The sequence below is a fragment of the Arabidopsis thaliana genome, assembly GCF_000001735.4.
Source record: "Arabidopsis thaliana chromosome 1 sequence".
Lineage (NCBI taxonomy): Eukaryota > Viridiplantae > Streptophyta > Magnoliopsida > Brassicales > Brassicaceae > Arabidopsis > Arabidopsis thaliana.
In genome coordinates, this window is record NC_003070.9 from 5,351,530 (window position 1) to 5,378,760 (window position 27,231).

The 27,231-nt window shown below is 33.5% G+C and overlaps 8 protein-coding genes, 1 long non-coding RNA gene, 1 other non-coding gene and 1 pseudogene across 14 annotated transcripts; 8 read left to right on the top strand and 3 right to left on the bottom strand.

Moving 5' to 3' along the window:
* Positions 1–1,125: 1,125 nt before the first annotated feature.
* On the bottom strand, positions 1,126–2,785 carry AT1G15560 (annotated as a pseudogene; the record flags this gene model as incomplete). The annotated part of the gene is made up of 1 exon: positions 1,126–2,785.
* Positions 2,786–4,207: 1,422 nt separating this feature from the next.
* Positions 4,208–5,265, bottom strand: AT1G05167. 2 transcript variants are annotated; one of them, NR_143394.1, is made up of 3 exons: positions 4,839–5,265; positions 4,638–4,670; positions 4,319–4,408 (listed from the first exon to the last, which is right to left on the bottom strand). It is a non-coding gene; the product is annotated as an uncharacterized misc_RNA (transcript). The 2 variants fall into 2 exon arrangements; NR_143393.1 differs by having other exon boundaries at positions 4,208–4,670.
* Positions 4,845–5,058, top strand: AT1G05173. Its single transcript, NR_138847.1, has one exon. It is a non-coding gene; the product is annotated as an other RNA (long non-coding RNA).
* Positions 5,266–10,335: 5,070 nt separating the features above from the next.
* On the top strand, positions 10,336–14,030 carry CYCA2;3 (CYCLIN A2;3). The gene is made up of 11 exons (NM_101426.5): positions 10,336–10,607; positions 11,431–11,720; positions 11,832–12,078; positions 12,175–12,311; positions 12,409–12,501; positions 12,590–12,723; positions 12,808–12,883; positions 12,956–13,066; positions 13,162–13,311; positions 13,406–13,540; positions 13,636–14,030. Exons 2-11 carry the CDS (start codon positions 11,505–11,507, stop codon positions 13,687–13,689), a joined length of 1,353 nt encoding a protein of 450 aa, NP_173010.1. The 5' UTR covers positions 10,336–10,607; positions 11,431–11,504; the 3' UTR covers positions 13,690–14,030.
* Positions 13,983–14,968, bottom strand: IAA5 (indole-3-acetic acid inducible 5). The gene is made up of 3 exons (NM_101427.5): positions 14,586–14,968; positions 14,384–14,468; positions 13,983–14,295 (listed from the first exon to the last, which is right to left on the bottom strand). The coding sequence occupies exons 1-3, from the start codon at positions 14,929–14,931 to the stop codon at positions 14,235–14,237; spliced, it is 492 nt and encodes a 163-aa protein (NP_173011.1). The 5' UTR covers positions 14,932–14,968; the 3' UTR covers positions 13,983–14,234.
* Positions 14,969–15,767: 799 nt separating this feature from the next.
* AT1G15590 (E3 ubiquitin-protein ligase) lies at positions 15,768–17,141 on the top strand (the record flags this gene model as incomplete). Of its 2 annotated transcripts, none has more annotated exons than NM_001198075.1 (4): positions 15,768–16,230; positions 16,309–16,434; positions 16,676–16,800; positions 16,995–17,134. In NM_001198075.1, 3 exons carry the CDS (start codon positions 15,845–15,847, stop codon positions 16,701–16,703), a joined length of 540 nt encoding a protein of 179 aa, NP_001185004.1. In that variant the 3' UTR covers positions 16,704–16,800; positions 16,995–17,134. The 2 variants fall into 2 exon arrangements, with proteins under 2 accessions (NP_001185004.1, NP_173012.2); NM_101428.2 differs by having other exon boundaries at positions 15,845–16,230; positions 16,676–16,734; positions 16,833–17,141.
* A 252-nt stretch (positions 17,142–17,393) lies between these two features.
* On the top strand, positions 17,394–18,815 carry AT1G15600 (uncharacterized protein; the record flags this gene model as incomplete). The annotated part of the gene is made up of 3 exons (NM_101429.2): positions 17,394–17,749; positions 17,823–17,951; positions 18,055–18,815. The coding sequence occupies 3 exons, from the start codon at positions 17,394–17,396 to the stop codon at positions 18,230–18,232; spliced, it is 663 nt and encodes a 220-aa protein (NP_173013.1). The 3' UTR covers positions 18,233–18,815.
* A 332-nt stretch (positions 18,816–19,147) lies between these two features.
* On the top strand, positions 19,148–20,330 carry AT1G15610 (uncharacterized protein; the record flags this gene model as incomplete). 2 transcript variants are annotated; one of them, NM_001198076.1, is made up of 3 exons in its annotated part: positions 19,148–19,655; positions 19,732–19,857; positions 19,964–20,330. In NM_001198076.1, the coding sequence occupies exons 1-3, from the start codon at positions 19,264–19,266 to the stop codon at positions 20,148–20,150; spliced, it is 705 nt and encodes a 234-aa protein (NP_001185005.1). In that variant the 5' UTR covers positions 19,148–19,263. The 2 variants fall into 2 exon arrangements, with proteins under 2 accessions (NP_001185005.1, NP_173014.2); NM_101430.3 differs by having other exon boundaries at positions 19,228–19,655; positions 19,937–20,150.
* A 1,599-nt stretch (positions 20,331–21,929) lies between these two features.
* AT1G15620 (uncharacterized protein) lies at positions 21,930–23,046 on the top strand. The gene is made up of 3 exons (NM_101431.4): positions 21,930–22,406; positions 22,491–22,616; positions 22,719–23,046. Exons 1-3 carry the CDS (start codon positions 22,024–22,026, stop codon positions 22,945–22,947), a joined length of 738 nt encoding a protein of 245 aa, NP_173015.2. The 5' UTR covers positions 21,930–22,023; the 3' UTR covers positions 22,948–23,046.
* Positions 23,047–23,225: 179 nt separating this feature from the next.
* Positions 23,226–24,381, top strand: AT1G15625 (E3 ubiquitin-protein ligase). The gene is made up of 3 exons (NM_001332177.1): positions 23,226–23,704; positions 23,794–23,919; positions 24,009–24,381. The coding sequence occupies exons 1-3, from the start codon at positions 23,406–23,408 to the stop codon at positions 24,124–24,126; spliced, it is 543 nt and encodes a 180-aa protein (NP_001322342.1). The 5' UTR covers positions 23,226–23,405; the 3' UTR covers positions 24,127–24,381.
* Positions 24,382–25,263: 882 nt separating this feature from the next.
* On the top strand, positions 25,264–26,527 carry AT1G15630 (uncharacterized protein). The gene is made up of 3 exons (NM_101432.3): positions 25,264–25,898; positions 25,982–26,104; positions 26,184–26,527. The coding sequence occupies exons 1-3, from the start codon at positions 25,459–25,461 to the stop codon at positions 26,407–26,409; spliced, it is 789 nt and encodes a 262-aa protein (NP_173016.2). The 5' UTR covers positions 25,264–25,458; the 3' UTR covers positions 26,410–26,527.
* Positions 26,528–27,231: the final 704 nt, after the last annotated feature.

Here is a 27,231-nt window from a genome sequence, read left to right on the forward strand (position 1 = left end):
CATTTTATTTTCTTGCAAATGTAAGACGAAAAGAGACACTTCTAAAAATCCAAGTACTTTTGAAATTGGTAGTAAATTTTATTTCCCATTTTGGTTTGATTGAATTTTTTTTTATAATGACAAAGAGCATATTACTTTATAAAGCTTCTCTTCATAACACCTTAAATATTTTCAGAGAAACTAAGAAGAATGACCATATAAACAAGTAATAATCAAACCAATGACTTTGTTATATGGTTAGGGTCCGATATATATATGTGATGACGAAAATGCATTTGATGACACATTGTTGAACCACTACAAGAATATACTTTTATTGATACGAAACATTTCGTCCCAATAATTTAAAAATCGTCACAATATAAATACTGAGACGATTTTGTGACAATTTCTATCAGTTACAATATACTCGTCACAAAAATAATTTCGTATCAAAATCGTCACAATCTTGTGACAAATATATGTAGTATCTATTTTGTCACACTTCGTAACGGACCATACGAGTGACAAAACAGTTAATATTACTAACAAAACATCTAGTCTCAAAACCGTGACATTTGGATACTATAGTAACGTGACATTTCCGACTCTATTTACAACTCAAAAATAGTCACCGAACGTTATAAAAGGTGACTAACAAATGGTAACTTATACGTTACAATTACTAACTAAAATTATCGTCGCCAAAACGTATTAATTTCTTACTATTATAATGTTACAATATTGTCGCAAATTATGACGGAACTATAGTAACAAAATCATCATAAGTATTGACTACAAAAGACGTCATCAATCAGTTCTGTTTTTTGCCACTATTTCAGTGTCTCAACTTCGTTATGATTTATTACTAAGAATCGGTCACAATGCTTACAATTTAGCTACTGATTTCATTGTACAAAACTAGTCACTCTTTAGTTAATGGTTTTATACGCTCTAATGTATGTGGTCAAAATCCTCGATTGAAAATTAAAATACCAGACAAATTTAAAAAAACTGCAAATGAATTACCAAACGCCAAAGAAACAATTTGTTTTTAAAAAAAACATACGTAGATCGTCTTAGATTAAAAGAAAAACAGAAGCAAACAAACTTAAATTTTGACTAAGCAAACAAACCAAAGTAAACTTATGTGGTACGAGCAAAGGAACGAAAACCCATGAAAGCTTGTGGAGAAGCCGATGTTCCTATAGGAGGAATGGAAGCGAAAGTAGCTGCTGAATTGATCCCATTCTGGCCTACGAGAGATTGCAGTGAAGCCGAAGTTCCTACAGGTAGAGAAGAAGCATGTGTAGCTGCTGAATTGTCCTCATTCCTACCTAAAAAGGATTGAAACATTTGCTCCATAGTGTCAAGTCGTTTATGAACAAGCACATTTTCATTACGACTCTTTTGCAATTCAGTTTCCAGCTCTTTCACTCGGACAGTTAACGTTTCCACTTCTCCAGTACTTTGAAGAGGAATAGGCGCACCATCTAAAGACAAAGAAGTCCCATTTTGAAGTGAGCCAAGTCCAAATACACGACCATGTTTTGATATTCCAGCAACCTACAAGAAATATAAGTGCATGAACAATGACATTTTAAAAATTAAAATGTTTAGTAAGAATCAGTTTGTACTCCAAAACTCCATCAAGTCTCTAAACCTATAGAGGATTAAAGTATGATCTTTACAAAGAAAACAAATGTAAGATAAGAAAAATTACCTGAACATAGATTTTATTTTTCTCCTCTATGGTAAGGGGATTCATTGTTGAATTCTCTCCATCAAAAAGCTGCATTTGTGCCATGCGTTCTTGTAAAAGTTCATCATACTTTTCAGCAATTACTCTTGCTTTTTCATCAACATATGTTCCATCAGCTTTTTGATGAGTTTTTTTCATCACCGCAATGAAAGAAGAATCTTCATTGTTTGCTTCCTACACATAAAACATTAACCAAAAGTAAACATACCTTTCAAAATTATAAAAACAAATCACAACAACTATAAAAAGTAAATAAATATGAGCATTACCAAAGTATCTTGAACCTTGGCATAAGAACGTGATCCTGATCTGTGACAGTGTGGACCCAAACCATCACGATTAAACAGCCGAGAAGAACGCGCTTTCTCGCTTCTTTCTTTAGCTATTGGAGTCCTCCAATAAGCTACCATAACTCTCCAATGTGCAGCCAGAATCCAGTCAGGTTGTTTACCTCTTGACTTTGCAAGGCTAACCATTCCTTTGAGCCGAGCAGCAGCAAGTGTTTCAAAGTTTGTTTTCACCAGATGCTCAATTGAAGCATCCCACTCAAACCATGTCTAAAATAAAAATTATGAAAATTGTATTAATATAACAATCGTTTCTGAAAATATTATAGAGAAATGCAATTAAACCGAACCTTAAATGTTGAAAACCAAGCTTCTTTGTAAAAAATTGGCACTTTTTTCCAGCTATACCATGGTCCTTTAAAACACCCTTCAATGATCTTTCGAACACGTGTTGATACTTCGGTGTTGTTTTTGAACCTGTTACATGTGTATTTTCATTATTTACAATTCTATTTCATGAAATGAAGTAGTTTACCAAAAAGGAATATCATTACCATTTAGCTCCATTCCTTCGAGATGGGTGGAGAACTCGAACATTAAGTTGTACAGGTGCAATTTCTTCCATCTGGTCATTTGGTTCATCGTTTGGTTCTTGAGGATTTCCAAGATCAGGAGAAGGAGGTCTTTCAAAAACAGGAGGCAGAGAATTTGGTACCCTCCCATACGAACGTCCGCCTATCACGAGTGGTGGACGCATCTGGCAAAACAAAAGAAATTTTAAAATAATATGAATCACAATATTCATGGTTGATGCTATATGTTCTCAGCTTATTGAGATAAAATTATGGTACTAATTTTTTGACGCATACAAAATCAAACTAATAATCTAACTAATTGTGTATCCCATTGTGTATCTCAAATTCTCTGTTTTCAGATTACGTTGCTTCTGGGTAATAAAAATGCAGTTTGTGTAACAAAAAAAAAAAATCTAACTAATTATATTTTTTTTAACACGCCACGAAGTTTTATCTCAATAATAGTTACAAACTTTTTTGCTTTCAATAGTCTGTACATGAAGAAGAAATCAAACAGTTTCCAGCAAAATCAAAACTCAAAAGATTAATAATAGAATTCAAACCTTGAAATCAGTTGATGTGGAAGTGACAAAGGAGAAAAACTATAAATTCAGAATCTGGAAAAAAGAAACCGGTGGGAGAGCAGAGCTTTGCTTAAGAGAGTCTTGGAGTAAAACGTAAGAGGAAGAGGAGCTTTGTGACTCATTTAATATATTAAAAAATATTCTAGGGTATTGGTAACGTTTCATTAATATTATTTAGTCACAACCAAAAATTTCAATAGTTTTTACTGGGTATTACACCGCCTAAGTGTTTTTAGTTTCCCACTCCTAAAACTAGTTCCTATAATCGTGGCTTGGAATCATATTCTCACGTCGCCGTATCTCACGTCGCAAAGACGTTTTGCATATTTCTTCTCTTCGTGTGATATTTTTAGATAACTTAAATTAAAAGCTAGAATTTTAGATAAATCTAAAAATATTTTTAATATATTTCAATTCAACAATAATTAAAAAGGTTTGGTCAATATATATTTAGTCCAGGATATTAGCTTTTTCATCGTTAGTTTGTTAACTTTTCATGATCTATATATATATATTCATTATCTTGCTACATTTCAATTATTTCATACATCAAAAATCAGGAAAAAAAAATGCAACAAGAAAGCAAATCACAAGATGATCAACCCATTAGCAAGACAAATCCTCACAAATTTGATCTAAACAAACCCTATTATGGCGAAGAAGTGGTTCCTCTTAACGAAGTATTGGAACAAAAAGATATTAGAGCAGAAAATTTCCGATCTATCGAGAAGACAATCTCTACTCGTAATTTTGATCTGAACCATCAGTATTTCGAAGAAGGAGATTCTCAAATCAACAAAAGATGGAATGAAATTAAACTGGAAATGCTGAGGCTTTTGCTGCCTCCTCGAAATTTGAAGGATTGATTTGGCTATGACTTAAGAGAAAATAATTATCTTATACTCTATTTATTAAGATAATTATCTTATACTCTACGTAGCTTCAATGTCAAAATTGATTATTGAATTGTTATTTGTTAAAATATATGATTGGATTTGTTTTCAAGATTTGTTTTGATTATTGCTTTGTTAATTAAAAAACGTGTGATGATATGGAATTATGATTTTGACACAAGCTGGTAATCAAACACATGCTCTGTTACATAATTATAAAAAGAAGAAAGAGACAAACATTCTTCTTTTACACACCACCGTCTTCTTCTTCTTCCCAACGGAGAGTACCAGTTGTTCGCCGACGACACTAGCTTCTTTTTCTTACTCACTAGGAATTGTAGAATGATTAACTAAAAATAAAAGCCTTATTGAATGATATCTATATAAAAATTAAAGAAGTCCACCTACGTAGGACTCTGATTTTACGTAATCATTACGTAATCACTGATGTTTCTTTTTAAAATGACATTAAATTCATGAACTCATTATGTTCTGTGATTAAATTCAAAGGTAATCAGAAGGTATGGGAAATTGTTAATCCAAAATGAGATTTATACCTGAGCATTCTGACCAATTCCTGACATAGGAAACTGCATTTTCCAAAAAAGAAAAAAAGATTTTCAACCAGAGAATATACGAATCAGATGAAGTTTTTTTTATTCTGATATGTTACCAAAACTACGCATCAGAGGAAGTCAATGTTGTAACTGTGAATCAATCAGTTCAATGAAAATAAGTCCACAGATTCAGATATGTACCTGGCTATTTTGACCAACTCGCAATGATGGATACTGCATTTTAGAAAGGAAAATAGGCATTCACGTTAGAGATTTGTTATCTGTATTTCAAAATGCTGGCAAAACCATGGCTACTTAAGTCGTATCCCACCACATATGGATCACGTTAGACTTCGCCATATTCTCGCTCAATTTGGAGAACTCGGAAGGATTATAAACAGAGAATGTGATTTTTAATGGCTGCCAAAATATAGAGGGTAAAATATCTTCATGAAGAGGGTAAACAGATAGTTAACTATCTTCATGAAGAGGGTAAAATAAAAAAGAAATCTGAGAAGGTGCAGTACAATTCTTTTAGTGTAATTAAAGAAAAGGAGATGTTGAAGAACGTTTTTATTTGATTTTTCCTTAAAACAAAATAAATGTTGAAGAAGGTGTAAAGTTTTTCTAGTCTTTCAGACCATTTCCAATTGTTGCTTCTATTTTTTCATCTAAATATAGAGAAAAAATTAGGGATCTCTATTTTCACTCTAATAGTTTTTCAAAAATAAAAATCTCTACTTGTTAGAAGAAAAAAATAGAGGAAACAATAAAAATCTCTACTTTTTCCTCTATATATAGAAAAAAGTAGAGATCTTTATTTTACAGATAAAAATAGAGATGAGTTGGAGTGAAATAACGTCAAAAATAAAATATAAAAACAAAAATAGAGATGAGTTGGAGATGCCTCATGTTCTCCAAATAGTCACTCGATTAATATATTACACAAACTCAATCAAAATATGCGTACAAATGCAATTTCCACAAATATGCCTTTAATTTTATAAAAAGTATGTCGTTAATTGCTAATTAGAGTAATTAACATCAAAAGTATGGTTTGGGTTGATATAACAAAGCATTGATATTTAGTACTATTTGTTTGCCCCGAAAACAAGATGTTTTAGATAAAAGTGCAAAGATTTATATAATGGTTTTAAAAACTAGCCATAACTTAATAGTTAGTTGTATACAATATTCAACTAATCATTAAAAAAACTGCATAATTAAAGAATTAATCAAAAGTATCAAAATATATTTAAAGTTTATTTAGAAAATTGTAAAACATCTTATAAGAAAGAATAAAAAACCTTCTTAAACATCTTATAAAATTTGAACAGAGACAATAGTATATGTTTCTATTTTAATTGATTGAGGATCCTATGTCATCGTAGGTCTCTACAGATGTTCTTATGCGATGGACGAATCGCTATTCAAAAATTAAATTTGTTTCTTATTATCAATTTTTCATTTTGTGTTGTTTTATCTTCAATTACACGGTACAAAAAAATAATTTTTAAAATAACACTCATCCTAAAAATTGCTTCACATACTTTTTATTGTGGAATCTGAAAAAAAAAAAAAAAGTTTATAAATCTTTTGTAGATGTGTGCTCTCGGTTGAATGGTCGTAAATGATTAGCGACTTGTTTCAAAGTTTTTATGAATCTTTTGTAGAGGTGTGAGGACGATCAACGGCTCGTTTCAAAGTATTTGTTAAATGTTTACGATTTGAGTACCAAAAATTGAAATCAATATTCACACAAGAGTAAATTTGAATATATATAGTTATTTATTTGAGAACAATATATACGAATTTTAACAAATTCTTTACTTAAAAAAAAAAAAGTTTTGCAACAAATTCTATACTTCCTCCATCAGTTTTGCTTTCTCTCAATTATTATTAACTTTTTAACTCATTATAAGATTATTAGTTCCGTAAAGTGAACTGTTGTTCACTTGTTCGTATTACTCTTACACCAGTCGGGAGTGACGAAAATTGAAGGCCGCTTATTTGATAAGTTTTTTTGTGTCAGTCCATAAAGTCCAAATTCAAGTAGATAAATAACGATAAAGATTTGTCTAGAAACATTTCGTTTTACTTATTGGATATAAAACAATATCTCATAACGACAAAAAAACAAAACAATATCTCATTAAGTTATTAATAATTGTTAAAACAAAGTGCACCTTTGTTATTATATTGGTTAATATAAAGAGGTCAAAATTGTAGTTCCCAATGTTAGAAAGATGAGGAAACATGAAGGAGAGAAATATTATTGCTGCTGACATAATGTAAGTATTTTCCAAACTTCATATATATAACTAAGGACTGTTTACGTAACTATGCAAAAAAATTAGAAAATGAAATTGAAAACCACAAAAAAAAAAAACGATATTTAACCCAAAATGAAACAACAGAAAAGTGACATTCGCGACTTTTTTTCCCCTACCTTTTTTGTAGACATTTAATTACATTTTTTCCCAGTTTTGTAATTAACCACATGGTTCTTAGAATGCAAATAAATAAAAAACTTAGAAAGTTCTGATCTTTTTATCTTTTTAAAATTTTATGTTTCAATACTATATATTACATAGTCAATCATACCACAACCTCTTACCAATCAAAAACAAAACCTTTATCTCCAAGTCTATTATTTTCTGCTAAAACCTGCAACCGTCTTGAATCACAAAAAATGTCTATAGTTTTGTAAATATCTTAATAGAAAAATAGAATAGTGATAACAGAAAACAAAATTTCATATATACTTCTAATCCGAAGATAATCACAAGTTGATCAAAATTATAGATTTTTTAGTGCAACAAAAACTGTCATTTTTTTATATTACGTAATAATCATTTTTTTTTCTTTTAAATATTTGGAAATTCAAACCAAAAAACCATATATCTTTTAAAAGCGGAACCCACACCAAATTAAAAATATTTCTTTCAATATGCCTTGAATCCAACACTTCCACCTGAAAGATTTACCATTGGACCATGAGTACGTTGCAAATTTCATATTGTGTTTCATTGTGATAAACAAACAACAAAACAAGAAAACTAATAAAGGCTCTTTCATTGCACTGTAGATCATATGGACTAGTTTTTTATGTAGCGTCTAAGTTATTATACTTGAAGAAAATTGGTATCATAATTAGTCATGATCTATAAGAATGAGAAAATTGGTATCATAAAGTTAGTCATGATCTATTAGAATTTATTCCCGTTTATTTATGATTTTCTCTAAACTTTTCTTCGTTGTTCAAGTCATTGAGTAGGTTTTTTGCTAAACTGTTAATATCATTAGAAAAAATGAAAATGTTTGGCCTTTACAGAGAAGGAGCCTTTGGCTCTTGAAACCTTGGCAAAAATAAGTCATTGAGTAGTTTCAAAGTGAGTATTATCTACTTCTTTTGTTTGTGTGTGTGTGTGAACATGGGTGTAGTTCAGTTCAAATTACACTTTTAGCTGACAATGATAAAGGCCTCCAATCTCAAACTTTATCTTTTATGTCAGTCGACAACAGTCCAAACGTATCATTTAGATTATATCTCTTCCATAGAAGCAACATTTTAATTTATTGGTTGGGATAAATCAGTTAACAAATGAATTAAAACAAGTAACGATCAAGTGGAGATGTTTTGGCCAATCTGAACTCTGGGAACCACTTGTCATGTTTCTCGACATCTGTGACACGTACCTTGTTCAGTGCCTCTTCGATATCACATTTGCTATTGGAGTTTTCGAGATAGACATCGTCTTTTAGACATGCTCTTGAGCTTAATTATCCCTAAGGTTTTCCATTCATCGACGAGTACCTAGTCATATTTTTCAGATCCTCTACATTATATCAATTGCTTCCCATAGCCGTCTTCTCAATAACTTCTGATGTTTATAATGGTCGCATTTTAGTTATATATAACAATTGAACCACTGATCATCTAACCTCAAGTGTTCTTAATTTAATATCGATAGGTGCCTTATGACTTTCGATGGTGGGAAGATCAAAGATGTGTATATGTGTTTCGCCAGCCTCCTCCTGGAACCTATGACATTCGAACAGTCTGAGTAAGATGAAATATCAAAAAAAAAGAGGGACCCTGAGAGCTCCATCTAGGTCCCATGGGTATGCAAATATTTAAGGCTAGGAAATTACCGTAAGAGAGTTGCAAAGAAAATCAATCTCATCAATGAAATTATTGGTCACGGCCCGTTTTTTATTGGGCCATTACTGGGCCTGTTTTATAAGAGAATCCAGCAAAGTCAGCGGTAAAGGAGTTCTTTTTTAATAAAATTAAAATTTTCTTATAAAAAAGTGATTAAAATAACGTCACACCACTATATAACGCGACGGGACCATCGGTTTCAAAAACATAACATAAAACAAATAACATATTTCTTTTAAAAATTCTTTGTTTTTCTTTAAAATTTTTTTAAAGCCATGGTTACTATTATACTCACGTGATTGTACTGTAGAATTTAAATAAGTATGAAGAAATGGACCACCACCAAACATATCCATTATGTAAAATCCAATTGTATCCTATCAATTCATGTTCTAACAAATGTACATCTTATATAGTTAATGCGATAAGGAGGAATGGAGGGAAAATCTGAGTTCAAAACTTGAACTTGGACCAACCAAACAGTAAATTTTGCATGAGTATAAATAATTCTTAGATCTCTCTTTTAACTTTTTTTTTTTTGGGTGACTTTGTTTGTGTTTTGAATATTAGATCTACCTTTTTGGTTTGTTGATAAACATTATTAGGTCCATGACTTCTTGTTGTTATACGTCCATCTCTCGTTAGTATTTTAGAGTCATTATTAAACTTTAAGACTTTAGAGTAAGTAAGTCAAATAAAATAATAAGACTTTAGATATACACAACCAAGTTTTTAGTTTGAATTCAAAACTCGAACGAAGTCTGATTATATAATCACGTGTTGTAACTAATTTCAAAGAAACTATGATTGACTCATCATACTATGAAAATATCGTTGACTTATTACAGTTTTTTCATCAACAAAATATATATACATCTCATATGGTTGAAGTATAACTACTATCATATCATCATTCATCAATCACTTTTGTTGTTACTGTTTTCAGAGAGATTACTACATAGTAGTACATAACAAGAGAAAACAAAGCCATGACAAGAAACATCAACAAAATTCTAAAAAGCAAGAAGACGAAGCTGGACAAGATCTCTGCAGCATTTAACATACACCACTCCACTCGCAATGAAGTTTTATCGTGTTGGGACCTCCGATTTTGGACTTTTTTTAATTTTACTTACTTTGGTAATTAAGTGATTTTTTTTTGCTACTACATGTGAACCAAAAAGAAAATGAAAACAGAAAGTTGTATTAATGGCTAGGGATTTTAACTTGTAGCTCGGTTGCTTCTCATTAATTAGTAAACGGTGTGAATTAATGGCATATATACCATTGTACGTAACAAGGATCATAAATGTGGCAAAAATTAAATCACAGTTGTAGACAAATAATAACCCCAGATCTCACGGGTTGATCTCCCAAATCTATGTTTAAGCACGCTACTAAATTCAAAAAATTAAGCACTAATTTAATTAACTCAAGTCTCCCCCAATAAAAACACTTCCTTTTTGTCTATCTCCCATATATGTAATGGTCAACAAGTCAAATTTTTAAAATTCATTATATTCTCTGTACATGAAAACATTTAGTAATGTTTCTTTTTAAAAAACACTGTTTTGATTTAATGTCGTTAGTAAAGTTTATTATTTTGATTTCTTTTTAACTTTCCTTAATTATTTCTAAATGTGTCTTCTTTATCGTTTAAACCACACTAGTGTGTGCGTGTCTCCTTCACTTTCAAAGACAGTCTCTTTCCCCAAAGAGCGGATTCAGGATTCACCATCTCGATCTGTGTCCAAAGCTCCTATCTTTCTTCTTTCTTCCCTGAAGAATTTTCTGGAGCTTCTCAGGTCAAATCTCAAATCTTTTTTTAACTTAATTTTGTTATTTCTATCAGAAAGTTTCGATTTTTATGCTCATGCTTGTGCATCCGCGTACCTGCATTTCGTTTTGTGTTTGAGCCGCCAAAGTTTTCAACTTTTTTTTTTGGGATTTATTGCAAATTTGTCGATGTTGAAAGGTTTTCTCAAGGAGAATGTGAAGAAAAAGGAAGAGAATGTGAGTTGATTTTAGGCATAGGGTTTTGTGGGTTCTTTCAGATTTATGTAGAATGGTGCAGCTCTGATTCATGGGTTTGCAAATGGTTTCTCACGATCTGTTCGTTTTCCCAAGGAAATGTAGCTGCTTTTTTTTTTTTTTTTGTCATCAGATTGAAATGTAGCTGCTTTTGAAGAGAAAAGTCTGATGCTTCTCTTCCGATTTTTTATGGATGGTATTTATAAAAGAAAGAAATAGTAGTTAGATTGTCGAATATTGGTTTTCCTAATCTTTTTTCTTCTCTAGATTTTATAAAATTGGAGTCTTTTTCTGCATTACTGTTTGCATTGTTCAATAAGGAAATCAAATAACTTTTGATTCTACCATTGAATCTTACGGAGTTTTGAAAAAAAGTTTGAAGCTTTGAACTTTAATGTATCTTCTATTGATACTTTTGTTGATCAGTGGAAAATTTTCAAGGAAAATCCTCTGTAAGACTCAATTGGTTCGATTATTAAGTCAAATTGGCCATCTTTTTTTCAGAACATTTTTATATGCATGGTTGCAGATTGCTATCTGCTCTGAATGTTGATCTCTCTATTGCCTTAACTAATGATCTTTGCGTTCTTTTGACAGATCAGAGGAAGATGATGCAATCCTAAGACTCTAAGACTTCTTCAAGGCTGTGTTTTATCGTGGGATTTTTAAACATGGGGAAGGAAAATGCTGTGTCTCGGCCATTCACTCGTTCCCTTGCCTCTGCTTTGCGCGCTTCAGAAGTGACTTCTACTACACAGAATCAACAGAGAGTAAACACAAAAAGACCAGCCTTGGAGGATACAAGAGCCACTGGACCCAACAAGAGGAAGAAGCGAGCGGTTCTAGGGGAGATCACAAATGTTAACTCCAATACAGCTATACTTGAGGTTGTTAAAACTATATTATGTTTCTTTATAGTGTTTGGTTTCCTGTGAATTTTTGTAAAGATCTTGTGAAGTAAAACATGCATCACTGAAACATGGGTTTTGCCATTTCAGGCCAAAAACAGCAAGCAGATAAAGAAAGGACGCGGTCATGGATTGGCGAGTACATCCCAGTTGGCAACTTCTGTTACTTCAGAAGTCACAGATCTTCAGTCCAGGACCGATGCAAAAGTTGAAGTTGCATCAAATACAGCAGGAAACCTTTCTGTTTCTAAAGGCACAGATAACACAGCTGATAACTGTATTGAGATATGGAATTCTAGATTGCCTCCAAGACCTCTTGGGAGATCAGCTTCTACAGGTGATCCATTTAACACAAGTTTTCATATGATTAGTTCCTATTGTATAAAGGAGTGGTCTTTAATGACTTATAAATCTTTTTTGCAAATGGTTACAGCTGAGAAAAGTGCTGTTATTGGTAGTTCAACTGTACCGGATATCCCAAAATTTGTAGACATCGATTCAGATGACAAGGATCCTTTACTGTGCTGCCTCTATGCCCCTGAAATCCACTACAATTTGCGTGTTTCAGAGGTAATTCCTAGGCTTTGATAGTCTCTAAAGAAACTTGGTGAGCCAAAGGACTGAAAGTTTTATTGCTTGTGCTTCTGTGTCACTTCTCTTCTGGCAGCTTAAACGCAGACCACTTCCGGACTTTATGGAGAGAATACAGAAGGATGTCACCCAGTCCATGCGGGGAATTCTGGTTGATTGGCTTGTGGAGGTTAGTGTTTAGTTCTACTTTTGATGCTAACTTTTGAAGCTACTATGACCTTTTCCGGGTTCTCACAAAAGTCTGATTTCAATCACAGGTCTCTGAAGAATACACACTTGCATCTGACACTCTCTACCTCACAGTGTATCTCATAGACTGGTTCCTCCATGGAAACTACGTGCAAAGACAGCAACTTCAACTGCTCGGCATCACTTGCATGCTAATTGCCTCGTATGTTCCTCTCCAATCTCACTAGTAAATCTCTTCTCAAAAGCTAAACTAAACTTATACTGCATTTGTTTATAAACTTTTCAGGAAGTATGAGGAAATCTCTGCTCCACGCATTGAGGAGTTTTGCTTCATTACGGATAACACCTACACAAGAGATCAGGTATACCGAGATTGCTGTCTGAATCCTCAAAAAAGAAAGTGTGCAATGTGCTAATGGAGTCGTGATGTGCAGGTCCTGGAAATGGAGAACCAAGTACTTAAGCATTTTAGCTTTCAAATATACACTCCCACTCCAAAAACGTTCCTTAGGAGATTTCTCAGAGCAGCTCAAGCCTCTCGCCTGGTATGCATTTCGCAATTTGCTCCCCTATCTCTTCTAATTACAAAGTTTAGTAGAAAGACTGAGAATGTGTCCATATTTGATTGCTGATTCGGCAGAGCCCAAGCCTTGAAGTCGAGTTTCTAGCCAGCTATCTAACAGAGTTGACATTAATAGACTACCATTTCTTAAAGTTTCTTCCTTCCGTTGTTGCTGCTTCAGCGGTTTTTCTCGCCAAGTGGACAATGGACCAATCAAACCACCCATGGGTCTGTGATGTTGCTTCTCTTTTGTATATCCAGACACAGTTTAGCTCCACAAAATCTTTGATCTTTAACATCTTTTTGATTTTTCCCCCGGCAGAATCCAACACTTGAGCATTACACAACGTACAAAGCATCGGATCTGAAAGCATCTGTTCATGCCTTACAAGATCTGCAGCTTAACACCAAAGGTTGCCCCTTGAGCGCTATACGCATGAAGTATAGGCAAGAGAAAGTAAGCTTATCAGTTAAAACCACATACTAAAACCTGTTTGGTATAACTTTAGTTTGGTTTCCTTGATTCTCATAAGACTTATTATGGATTTGCAGTACAAATCTGTGGCGGTTCTCACGTCTCCAAAGCTACTTGACACGCTATTCTGAAGGTTTCAACTCCTAACCGATAATAGTTTTGTCACATTGATGGTCCAATTTCGTTTTCATTCATCTGTTACTCTTTGTTCATAAAACAGAATTTCCACAGTCCCACTCATCTAATACCTGATTAGAATTCGGTTTAGCCTAGTTTGATCCGTGGTTTGGTTCTTCCAAACCCGGGAACATCTAATCGGTACCTAGAGTTTTTTTTATTGTAACGAGAATGTACATTTTTCTCCCATCTTGAGGCAATGTAAACAGATTCGGAATTTTCATATCAGTTTTCTGATATGAAGTAGGTTTAAGTATTTATATTTCAAATTTCATTGATTGTTGATATTGAACTGTCATGCAGTAGCTTATAAGAACCGCCTCTAGACTTTAGTCCAGTGACCAAAAGATAAAGATGAATGAACTATGTCAAAGAAAACAACTTCTACAGAAATTTCGGAAATCTTAGACTTCCGAAGAGAAATATTGAGTAACTGCAAAAATGTATATTTAGATATCTGTAAGGCTCACTCACATTCACATGTGACTATAAATATCATTCATCCTCTGTTACATGATCTCTTCATAATCCTTAACCTCTTGCACGATCCAAGGAACATTCTGCACACAAATAGTTTCATAATTTATTAGATATCAATTAAATAAAAGAAAGTAAATTTGAATGTTATAGAGGTCGCTAGAAACTTACTCCCAAGGAACATCTCCAGCAAGCATCCAATCTCCATCTTTGTCTTCATATATTGGTACACATTCACTTTCCTTCAACGTATCATCTTCATTTTCATATATAAAGATTATAAAGTTAATATCGATGTTTTGGATCATTAGTTGCCTTGATAAGTAAAGACTAAAACCAAAAATATATACTATATATAGAAACATAAACTAACCAAAATTGATATAGCATCCGAACAGAATTTGCAGAGCGGAAGCAAGATCTTGGTAACATTTGTACATTTCCAAATCAATCTTCCTTAAAAATGCAGCTCCATCTACACTCACTTTCACGTACGAACTTTTGGTCCGTTCGAGACTGTTCTTTCTCCGGTACGAACAAACCGGTGGCCAACCCACAACTTGACTCTTTTTCGCCGGTTCACATTTCAAATCAATCTCTACTTCCGGAGAAGCCCTCTTCTTCCCGGAGATGGACTCACCGGAGACGACGATATCTCCGGGAAGACCTAGCCGTAGTTCGGTGATTTCGAGTCCAAGATTATTACTCTCATTCGCCATCTTTGATGTTTTTGATTGAAAGTATTGGTGTTAATGTGTTTGAACTTTATTCTGTTGCCACTTTATATGTTCTCATGGGAACATAAACGATGGCGTTTGAGACAAGCTTGTTTAGCATTGATTTATCTTGTCGGCCCCATTCGAAGATCTTGTCGAAATTTTTATGTCATGTTTTTTCATTCCTTTGCCGCTTCGTGTTTAAATGTCGATAATATGGATCCGTTGGTTCGACACACTGGACGGCCACGATTTTGTTACCGACAAAGTAGGGTTTCTTTCTCAGCCGTTGGATCAGAAACACGTTACTTTCTATTAGACATCCCATGTTATGTGTGATTTGTTATGTCTGTATCCCATTCTTTTAATCAACGACATAATAATAAAACAACATATTCATGGTCGAATATATATTAGTGCACTTTAAAATCTACGTATATTTATGTTTCTCGACAACCGAACACGTGTTACTCAAGGCTAAGACAAGTTATTATATTATTTCATTTTTTTCTACACGTAACACACTACACAGTGCATACATAATTTCAAAGAAAAAAATGCATCTACGTTTTCGTCATATATCTTGTTTCTGCTATTCACACATGTGCCCGATACTTTCATTACATCATACGTAATCTACACATGTACACCATACTTTTGTCATTATTTGTTACGAAATAGAAACAGAACTGATCAAAATATCAATTACGGGATATATTTCCATTTTTCATAGATATTTCCATATCTTTGTATCTCCAATAGTACATTTTTGGAATGTTCACATGTTGATAGATAAGCTAGATTAGTCAAATTTCCTTGTACACAATTTCTAGTTTTCGATTGATCATGTAGAATTGCGTATAATATATTGTCGGCTGGCTTTAGCCAATGAATAACACAACAAGACTTTGTGATAATGGACAGCGAATCCCACAGTGATAATGATGATCACATAATCGACATTACAAACGATGAAGATTCTTCATCAAGATCGTCTTTGGACGAGAGAAGCTATCCTTCATTAAGTTCGTCTCTGTCTACGGATGACGAATCGTCAGATGAAGGTGCAAGTTCATCTACGAGAGACTGTGGTAGTCTTTGGAATATAATGGAATTAGTAGTCACTTTGGTTCAGATTGTTGCATCATTAATAGTTTTAACTCTGGCAAAAGATGAACATCAACAAGCACTTTTGTTAACATGGGTCATCGGTTACACTTGTGGCTGTATTACCATTACGCTCCTTATTCTCCTCTCGTGTGTCCGCAAATACAACCGAATTGGTGTTTACTCAAAAACGAGGTATAATAAACAACACTTGTTTCACTTAACATTAAGAGTTTAATTAGCTAAATCAAACCGAACCGTTGTTGGTGGCAGAACGGATAGGGTAATGGATGCTTTGAAGATGGGGAATGAATGTTTCTTTGTTGTGTGGTTAGTTATGGGGATTCTATGGATTTGTTATGGACACTCATCTTCTTCTGATACTCCTAAGCTCTACAGGTTTGACTCACAATCATGTCACAGTAGAGATTTAGTTAAACCCTAACTAATCAGTACTAACTTTTGTCTTCTTGATTATGTTTTGGCAGGTTATGTGTAGTCTTCATTGCTTTCAGTTGCATTAGATTTGCATATGCATTACTATTATGCGCAGGTATTTTTTTCGCTTAATGTTCACTAGAGTTTGGAACATTTTTTTCTCATATCTATGATGTGGATAAGTTGAAATCAAATGATGTAGATTCTGTAAGGGAAGGTATAGGAGGTAGATTTGTTTTCAAGAAACCGAGCCATGATGATGTGAGTAATAATTTCATATCACATTAATTACTCTGTTTTAAATAGCATTTTTTTGTTGTTGTTGTTGTTTAATTTTCATGGTTTGATGGTGTGTGCAGAGTTGTTGCATATGCTTGGGGAAATATGGAGAGGAAAAAGGAGTAGGACTAAGGAAACTTGAATGCTCACACGTATTTCATTCGCAATGTATAGACAAATGGCTGAAAATCAAATCCACATGCCCTCTCTGTCAATCACAAGTTAGGTGGTGATGAGATGAGGTTGATTTTTTTTTTATTTTTTTTTCGCTCAAGAGTAATTGTACACATTCAATAAACAAAAGTGGTGGGAAACTGAAAGATACGATCCTGTCTTCTTGTGTTGTCTGTCTTAAAACAGAAAATAAATATCATACAGATCATTTGACCTATTAACAATTTAACTTGTCCAAAACATCTGCAATATATATAAACATTGAAATCTCAGCTTTGATCTTCATTTTTCAAAATAATGTTTTATTTGTAACACGACTAATACGTACTTAGTATTGATCTGGTCTAAAAAAATACTAATAATTTTATCAACAAAGAAGGAAAGGTATATGCTTTGTGCTCGTCAACGCAAATTTGAATGAACTTTTCATTTGATCGGCAAGAAATAGGAAAAACCAAAAGTGATCAATGGAGGGCCCTTTGTTGAGCGAGTGTGAACACATCATTGACATTACAAGCGATGGTAGTTCTTCATCAATTGATGGTCAGCAACCACACGAGGGTGTTGAATTGGGTGATCCATACACAAATGAAAGCATTTGTAATTCAATCGAGTTTGTTGTGACTTTGGTCTTGATTGCTGCGGTCATAATCGTTCTGATTGAGCCAAGAGATGAAGAACATCCACAAACAATGTTGTCTATATGGATCATCGGTTATACATGTGGCTGTATTGCCACTCTCCCTATCCTATGTTGGCGTTTTTGGCTTTATAACCGAAGCGTTGGCTCCGAATCTACAGATGAATACTTAAGAGAGACAAGGTATATATAAATTGTGTTTTCTTTTATCTTTTTATGCATTAGATTGAGATATAATGGTTTTATTGGTTTGCAGAATCAACAAGGATATGGACTTTTTTATGACGGGTTTCTTCGTGGGTTGGTATGTGGTGTTTTTATGGATTCTTTCTTCCAAAGCATTCGACTCATCAGCTCTAGATGATACTACAACTCAATACTTCTGGTGCGTATCAAACGAAATTTCCAATCATATGTATACCTTAAAACGTATATATTGACCTTTCTTATACTCATGCCTTTGGCCTTCTTCATTGTCTCTTTTGCAGGTTATGTTTGGCTCTCCTTACTTTCAGTTGCATTAGATATGTTCTTTTTAATCTAACATTGGCAATGGTCTGTTATACTACTCCTTTGCTTTTACTTACGCCTGTGGTCATATGTGTTCTCCTTGCTGTGGAAGTCTTAAAAGGCATTGTAGCATGCATTGTATCATGCATCTGCTGAAATCGAACTAATAAAAATATTTTGTTTGTAAGCCTAGGAGAATGGGCGTTTAAAATCAAAGTAAAGCAGAGTACCAGAATAAAAATGTTTTGTGTTCATGTTGATGATTTTAATCTTATTAAGGTAGAGAAAAACAGTAGCTAAGGTTTTTTGAAATGATCAAATATGATCATCTCGTCTTATTTCCTCTTTTTATTTTATTTTTCTCCCTCGTTAATATTATTCTCCATTAAATGACAGTTTTGACTGACCATTCTTATTCGTGCGTTTTCGCTATTCAGATATGTATTTTAAGGGCCCGTACTTTAATGGGCTTTTTAAAATCTGACTTATTTCGAGTCGAGTCCTACCTCATTGTGACATTTACCCAAATAATCACGTGTTTCAGAATAACCTTTTATAGGCCTTATTATTTTGACAGATTTGGGTAAATCGAAATGGATATATAGATAACTTTAACACCAAAGATAAGATAACTAAGAAAAATAATAAAATATTATAGTTTCCCAAATAATAAAATTTAACACCAAAGATTTCTCCTTTTACAAAAAAGACATATTACTTCTTCTAGCTTCCCAAATAATACATCAAGCACCAAAGAATTAGGAAGACTATAATTTAGAACCAAATATTTTGAAATTTTACTCTAACGGGCTACAATTGACTAATAATTGGTCTTGGTGTAGGTAAAACAAAAACACACAAAACAAATGTAGCTCCGAAAGTCTACTCATTGTAAAGGACTTTATGTGATTGACTTAGAATTGGTATTGGTGTCGATTAGGTCTTAAGATAATAATATAGCTGGAAATGTCTATTATTCGTATTTAGAGAAGAATGACTAACTTTTTTTTTGTTCGTTAGAAGTTTACAATTGACTTATAGAATAGATCTTGACGTAGATTGGGTCTTAGAATAATAATTTAGCACCAAAGAATCGGAGAGGGCTTTATGTAATTTGTATTTCAACGCTTGTTTAGATGAACTATTAATTCGATTGGACAAAATAGAAGAAAGCAAAAAAGTGATCAATGGAGGGCCCTTTGTTAACCAAGAGTGAGCACAACGTCGAAGACGTTACAATCCATGGCGATTCTTCCTCAAATGATGAGCACATCATCGACATTACAATCAATGGCGGTTCGTCATCAGCTGATCATGAGCAAACTCCACATGAGGCATTTCAATGGAGTTGTCCATTTACAAGTGGAAGTTTCTGGATTTTGGTCGAGTTAGCTGTGACTTTGGTCCAGATTGTTGCAGCCATATTTTTTCTGATTCTAACAAAAGATGAACGAGATCCAGAACTAGATGTAGCTTTGTTTACATGGATCATCTTTTATACTTGTGCCTCTATTGCCACTTTGCCTTTTGTATGTTGCCGTTTATGGCAGTATATCCAAAACGCTAGCTCAGAGACAAGGTATAAACTGTGTTTCTTTTTCTTTTTCAGGCATTAGAGACTGATATCCTCAACAATGGTTTTTATTGATTTGCAGCAACGAGGTGATGGAGTACCGTTTGGAAAATTTTCTTGAATCTTTCTTCGTGTCCTTGATTGTGGTGTCTTTATGGCATATTCTAACCGAGTCATCATCACGTCAAGATACTAGTCGACACTTCTGGTGCGCATCTAACTAAATTTACAATTATGGCTAAACAACATAATTTACCTCTCTAGAACTAACAAATGTCCTTTTCCAGGTTATGGCTGGGTCTACTTGCTTTCAGTTGCATTCGATATGTGCTTCCTAATTTCCAATTTACCGTACAGTTATTCATGTTGCCTGGGGTGTCCCTTGTTACTGCACTTGTGGCCGCCATAGTAACGATGATTAATTCGTTACTCTCACTCTTTTTGGTCATCATTGGACTCTTTGCGTTAACCTTTTCGTGGATCATTGGAATGTGCGGATAAAAATGATGGATCATGTTGTTTTCTTCAACAATTGTTGTAATACTCTCTTTCTATTTATTAAATAAAGCCAAGTGTCATTAGCATTACCGAATCCTCTATTCCTGAAATGGCCGGCAAAACTGAAACTAAAGGCTTCTCTGTACCAATATCTCTGCAGCAAGATAAACATTTCAGTATCTGCATTTCAACATGTACAACTGGTTTGTCTATTGTAAAAGGCCTCTTTGGCCATCTTGATGAAGCGCTTCATGTTGAGACAGCATGTGGCACGCCCGACAATTCTTTTTAAGAGTGCACCCATAACATATATGTTCTTATGCTATCAAACAACCCACAAGGAACCTGAAGATGATAACTACTTGATAGAGATGATATGACTTCAATCAATCTCGATCGGGTTCGGTTAAGGGCACTAATAGATAACCTGCTATATGGGAGTGTGAAGACCATTAATTGGTTTTTCACATATATATGACTGAAGAAATCAGCCGTAACCAAATATTAGTGTTTTTGCATCAGTTGGGGCCTTGGGGGTCAATTATGGAGTGGAATAATACATGAAAACTTGAATGGTCGCATGCAGAGCAGAGGTAGCCTTTAAATTAAAGCACACATCAAAATGTAGTGCAATGTTGCGAACTTTTATTCAACTAAACAATTTAACACTCGATCTTTGTGCGCCAATACCTCTGCACAACAAACAATTTAATCTCATCAATATGATCCGATTTTGAAGAACCACCTTCTTCTTCAGTGACTTCTCTGGCTACCTTCCATTAACTGTCGCTGTCATAACGACGTGGAAGTTAACTTAATTGACTTTTAAAAGATTAATGATGCTGTATATTGGTCTTAAAATGGCACAAAAGGTTCCGTCTAGGCTTTGTGTTTCACTTTAAGTCTATAACTTAAAAAAAAAAAACTACTAATTTAGCACCAAATAATATCATAACCATTTTATTATAAATGACTATAATTAACGTAGAATTGGAATTGGTCAGTTGGTCTCGAGATAATAATTTAGCTCCAACGAATCGGACATATCTATGCTTTTATGTTTTTTTTTGGGTATAAGAATTTGTTATTAATTCTTATACCAAAATTATAGATATGATATTGTTTTATTTTAAAACAAAATAAATAATATATATATGAATGGTTTGATCTGATATTGGTTACGGTTAGGATACAAATTTTAATCCTGATACCATAGAGGTTTTATTAGTTCAATTTTCTTTCCGTTTGTTTATGCTCAACTTCAGATTCGTTGTCTTGCAATATTAAGATATGGTTCAATTATTGAGATATCATTTCAGTTACGTTCGCATCCGATTTGTTTAAGGTAATTGTAATGTTTTAATGATCACTTTTATTTGAATTCTGAAAATTGAAGTTTTAAAGATATTTTTTAAATAATCGATTTCAACAAAATAGAAAGAATTGTAATACATATTTTTTTTATCATAATATGAATTTTATATTTAATAGAAAGTTTCGATTATGCATTTAATTTCATACAATTGACTTTTCGACTGTTCATTTTTTTTAATTTTATTTTACAACGACTTTTAGACACTTCTTAGCACGAAAGAACTAAACGCAACATGTGCTTTGTAATTAAACGTCGAATGAATATGAATTATATTTGACCTAGGATTACGAATGATGTCGATCTGGAGTAATAATTTAGAACCGAACGACGACTTCGAAATATTACAATTGACTTATAGAATAGATCTCGACGTAGATTGGTCTTAAAATAATAATTAAGCACCAAAGAACTGGAGATGGCTTTATGTGCTCTGTGTTTTAAAGCGGATTAATAAGGACTTTTAATTCGATTGGGGAAAATAGAAGAAAGCAGAAGTGATAAATGGAGGACCCTTTGTTGACTCAGAGTGAGCACATCGTCGATGACGTTACAATCCATGGCGATTCTTCTTCAAATGAAGAGCACATCGTCGACGTTACAACCAATGGCAATCCTTCATCAGCTGATGAGAAAAGACCGCATGAGGGTGTCCAATGGAGTGATATATTTACATTTACCACTGTTTGTATTTTGGTCGAGTTTGTTGTGGCTTTAGTCCAGATTGTTGCCGCCATTGTTGTTCTGACTCTGGCAAAAGATGAACAACCTCCACAAAAAATGTTTCCTACACTGATCCTCAGTTATACCGGTTGCTGTATTGCCACACTCCCTATTCTAGGTTTGCGTTTCTGGCATTCTTACCGAAGTGTTAGCACAGAGACAAGGTATAAACTATAATTTGTATGTTAATTATTTGTTTTAAAGGCATTAGAAACCGAAACCGATATAGTGGTTTTATTGATTTGCAGAATCTACGAGGTGGTGGACATTTTGAAAAAGATGCTTGAATATTTCTTCGTGGGTTGGGTTGTGGTGCTTTTATGGCATCTTATCAACAACTCATCATCTATAGATAATACTACGCAACAGTTCTGGTGCGCATCAGAAGAAAATTATAACTATATATTCGTGTCCCGAAAACAGACTAAATTAACGAAGTCTCTCTAATAATACCACCCTGCATTTTCCTTTTGCAGGTTATGTATGACTTTCCTTGCTATCAGCTGCATTCTACATGTTCTTCGTAATCTCCCCTGTGCGGGAGTTTGTTTTCTGTATCCTATGATACTATATCTTTCCCAATCGATAGACTTCGTTGGTGACATTACTGATGAGATAAATTTGACTACGTCTATAATCCTATTATGCTTTGGAATCTTTGCCTGCATTATCTGTGGTTGTTGTTCCAGATGCTTATGCAGATAAAAAGAAGAATGATCATGTCGCTTTCTTCTTTCTTTTGTTTAAAATGTTGTAATACTCTATTTATTTATCAAATAAAGCCAAGTGTCACGATTGAATCCTATATATCTTCCTGAAATTGTTGGTATAAAAGAACAATTTAGCGCCAGCGAATTGGAAAGGTCTATGTTTTGTGTTTCAAATTCAATAAACAAAAGCGACTTTATATAATTGGTTTTGGTGTAGTTGGTCTTAAAATAATAATTTCACCAAATAATTTGAAACAGTCAATGCTTTGTGTTTCATTGTAGAATATACTATAATTTAGCACCAAGTAGTTCAATAGTTATTTCATTGTAGGAATACCATAATTGACTTAGGAATGGTCTTGGCGTCTAATTTGAAAGGTCTATATATGCTTTGTGTTGCAACGCAGATTTTGATTGAATCCAAGAGAAGTAGAAGAAAATCATAAGTGATTAATGGAGAGCCCTTTGTTGAGCAACGATGATGAGCACATCGTCGACATCGACATGACAGCCGATGACTATGCTTCATTAATTTATACGCTAGTATCAATTCCAATTGCAATTGCTTTGAACTCGATTGAGTTTGTTATGACCTTGGTCCAGATTGTCGTAGCCATACTAGTTGTGAAAGGAACAAAAGGTGAATATCCAGAAGCAACATGGATCCTCGTCTATGCTTATGGTAGTATTGCCAATCTCCCTATTCTTTGTTGGCGTTTCTGGCAGATCCGTCATCCTGTCTCACACTTAAGGTATATATATATAACTTGTGTGTTCTTGTTTTTCTTTGTTCACGCATTAGAACCCGCAAAATGGATAATGGTTTTTGATTGGTTTGCAGAATCAACCGAGTCATGTTTCGTTTGAGGACGATATTTGAATGTTTCTTTGCGGGTTGGTTCGTGGTGTTCTTCTGGGTCTTTGTTTGCAGCTCATCATCTCTAGACCATTCTAGTCAACTCTTCTGGTGCGCATCGAACAAAGTTTACAATAATGTCCCAAAAAAATACTTATGCTACTCTCTCTAATATATATTCAACATTTGTCCATTTGCAGGTTATGTGTGGTTTTCCTTGTTTTCGGTTGCATTCGATATGTGCTCCCTATGGTAATATGTGCAGCGACGTGTTGCTGTGTGTTTATGACGTTATGTTTTAACGCCGTTAACACTTGAGGATCGGAGTGATTAAACTCGTTGTGTCACTTATCCGTGGATTCCTTGCGAGATACAAATGGTGGATCATGTTGTTATCTTATTTCCTTTGCTCAAAAGTTGTTGCAATGCTCTTTGTTTTTCTCTTTTTTGAATGAAATTGTTTCTTTGTTTGAAATAAAGCCAAGTGTCATTACTGAATCTTCTCGTCTTGCATGTGTATCAAATTACCTCGGCAAGAGAACATTTTAATCATCTGCATTTTCCACAAGTCAACAACTAATTGCCTTTATAAACTGTCAAGAGAACGCTAGAACTCATTAATGGAGAGACTCAAAAGGGTTTCATAAAAAAATAATATATATATATATATTAATTAATTTAATATTGTTTAATTATATATGTAAAATTTATATATTTTTAAAGAATCAAACCATTAATAATGTGAAACTTGTTTGGAGAGGTTCTAAAGAAATTATTAAAGGTATATCATTTGAAATACATGTATATATAGGATTCAGAAACTGAAATCGATAATGGTTTGATTAATTTGCAAAATAAACGAGGTGATGGACAATTTGAAAATATGGTTACCATGAAAGTACAGAATTATAAAAAGCTTTTATTCATATTGTTATTATTATATAGATTAGTCTTTCGTTATATGTTTTTCTTCTATCTTTGATTAACGGTAGTTTTTTTTTTTGGTGGATAATTTTAATGGTACGTGTTGATCCACCTGCTTGAGAAAATATGGAGAGAAAGAAGATGGAAAAACGAGGAAACTACTCGCTTGTATTTTCATTGTAACGGATGACAATATAATTGACTAATAATTGATCTTGGTGTAGGTCAAAAAAAAAACAAAACAATTTAGCTCTGAAAGTCTACTCATCGTGTTCAACTGTTCATTGTAAAAGACTACATGTAACTGATCCCAAAAACAAAAAGACTACATGTAATTGACGTATTGTTGGTGTTGATTCGGCTAAAAAATAATAATTTAGTTGGAAATGTCTATTTTTGTATTTTATTGTAAAAGACTATAATTTAGTTGTTATTTTACAGTATAATATACAATTGGTTGAGGAATCACTATTTGTTAAATTGTAATGTACCTTTTTTTTTAGTATTATAGATGTGTTAGCATTCAGAATCAACCTCATATAATACATATTCACATCGACTAGTGTACAAGTGAATTTTAGAATAGATCTTGACTTAGATTGGTCTTAAAATAATAATTTAGCACCACAGTATTAGCTAGAGAGCCATGTGATTTGTATTTCAACGCTGGTTTAGATGAACTATTGATTAGATTGGACAAAATAGAAGAAAGCAAAAAAGTGATCAATGGAGAGCCCTTTGTTGACCAAGAGTGAGCACAACGTCGAAGACGTTACAGTCCATGGCGATCCTTCCTCAAATGAAGAGCACATAGTCGACATTACAACCAATGGAGATTCTTCACCAGCTGATGAGCACATCGTGGACATTACAATCAATGGCGATTCGTCATCAGCTGAAGAGCAAACTCCACATGAGGCTTCTCAATGGAGTTGTTCATTTATAAACGGAATTGTCTGGATTTTGGTCGAGTTAGCTGTGACTTTGTCACAGATTGTTGCAGCCACATTTTTTCTGACTCTGACAAAAGATGAACAGCATCCAGAACTAAATCATGTACCTTTGTTAATATGGATCATCTGCTATACTTGTGCCTCTATTGCCACTGTACCTATTGTATGTTGCCGTTTATGGCAATATATCCGAACCGCTAGATCAGGGACATGGTACAAACTGTGTTTCTTTTTTTTTCTTTTTCTTTCAGGCTTTAGGACTGATATCATCAATAATGGTTTTTATTGATTTGCAGTTACGAGTTGATCGGTTTGGAAAATTTTCTTGAAACTTGCTTCGTCTGTTTGGTTGTGATGTTTTTGTTGGGTTTTTTAACGGAGTTATCATCACGTGATCCTAGTACTAGTCAACACTTCTGGTACGCATCGAACTAAATTTCAAATTATGTCTAAACAGCGAAGTTCACCTCTCTGAAACTAACCAATGTCCTTTTCCAGGTTATGGCTGGCTCTAATTGCTTTCAGTTGCATTCGATATCTGCTTCCTAATCTCACATGTGTCAAAGAGTGCTTCGTGTGGCCTGTGCTTTTCCTTGTTAAACAACTTTGGGAAGGCATAATAGCAATGATTGATGCGTTAACTGCACTCATTGGGCTCATCATTGCAATCATTGGGTACATCTTATTTTTGATCCTTTCAATCTTTATGTACATCTGCGGATAAAAATGATGCATGGATCATGTCGTTCTCTTCAACAATTGTTGTAATACTCTCTTTCTATTTATCAAATAAAGTCAAGTGTCATTAGCATTACTGAATCCTCTATTCCTGAAATCTTCAGCAAAACTGAAAGATCTCTGGCAAATAAACATTTTAAGTGTCAGCATTAAACAATGCGGCTTTGTCTTTTGTAAAAGGGCTTCTTTTGTCATCCTGAAAAAGCGCTTCATGTTGAGAAAACATGCGCCATGCCCAACAATTCTTTTGAGATCGTTGAGAAAACATGTGCTAGGGTTGGACATAAAACCTGAAATCCAAAATCCGATCTGACATCGATCCAAAAAATAGTTATAAAATTCCAACGAAAAAATAAATTATTCTATCTAAATTATCTGATCTGAATCCGATACGAACCGAAAACCGAAAAGATATATAAAACCTCAAAATAAAATTATATATCAAAAATTATTAGTTATATTTAGTTAGAGTTTTATATTCAAGATTACTAAATAACAAAATTATCCAAAATAACCTAGATATCCTAAATTTTTTTAGTTTTATTTATTAAAATTATACATTTTTTTGTAAAGAGTAACCAAATTTTTCGTAAAACTAAAACAAATTTTTTACAAAATTGAACTGCCGGATTATTTTTTTTTGCAAATGTTCTCATTTGAAGGAAGAATTTGAGAGAAAAATAAAACACTAGTTAACAATTGAAACTTAAGACCGGTCTTAAAATAATAATTAAAGGGAAACACTAGTTTAATATTGAAACTTTAGGCCGGTCTCAAAATAATAATTTAGCACGAAATAATTAAGGCA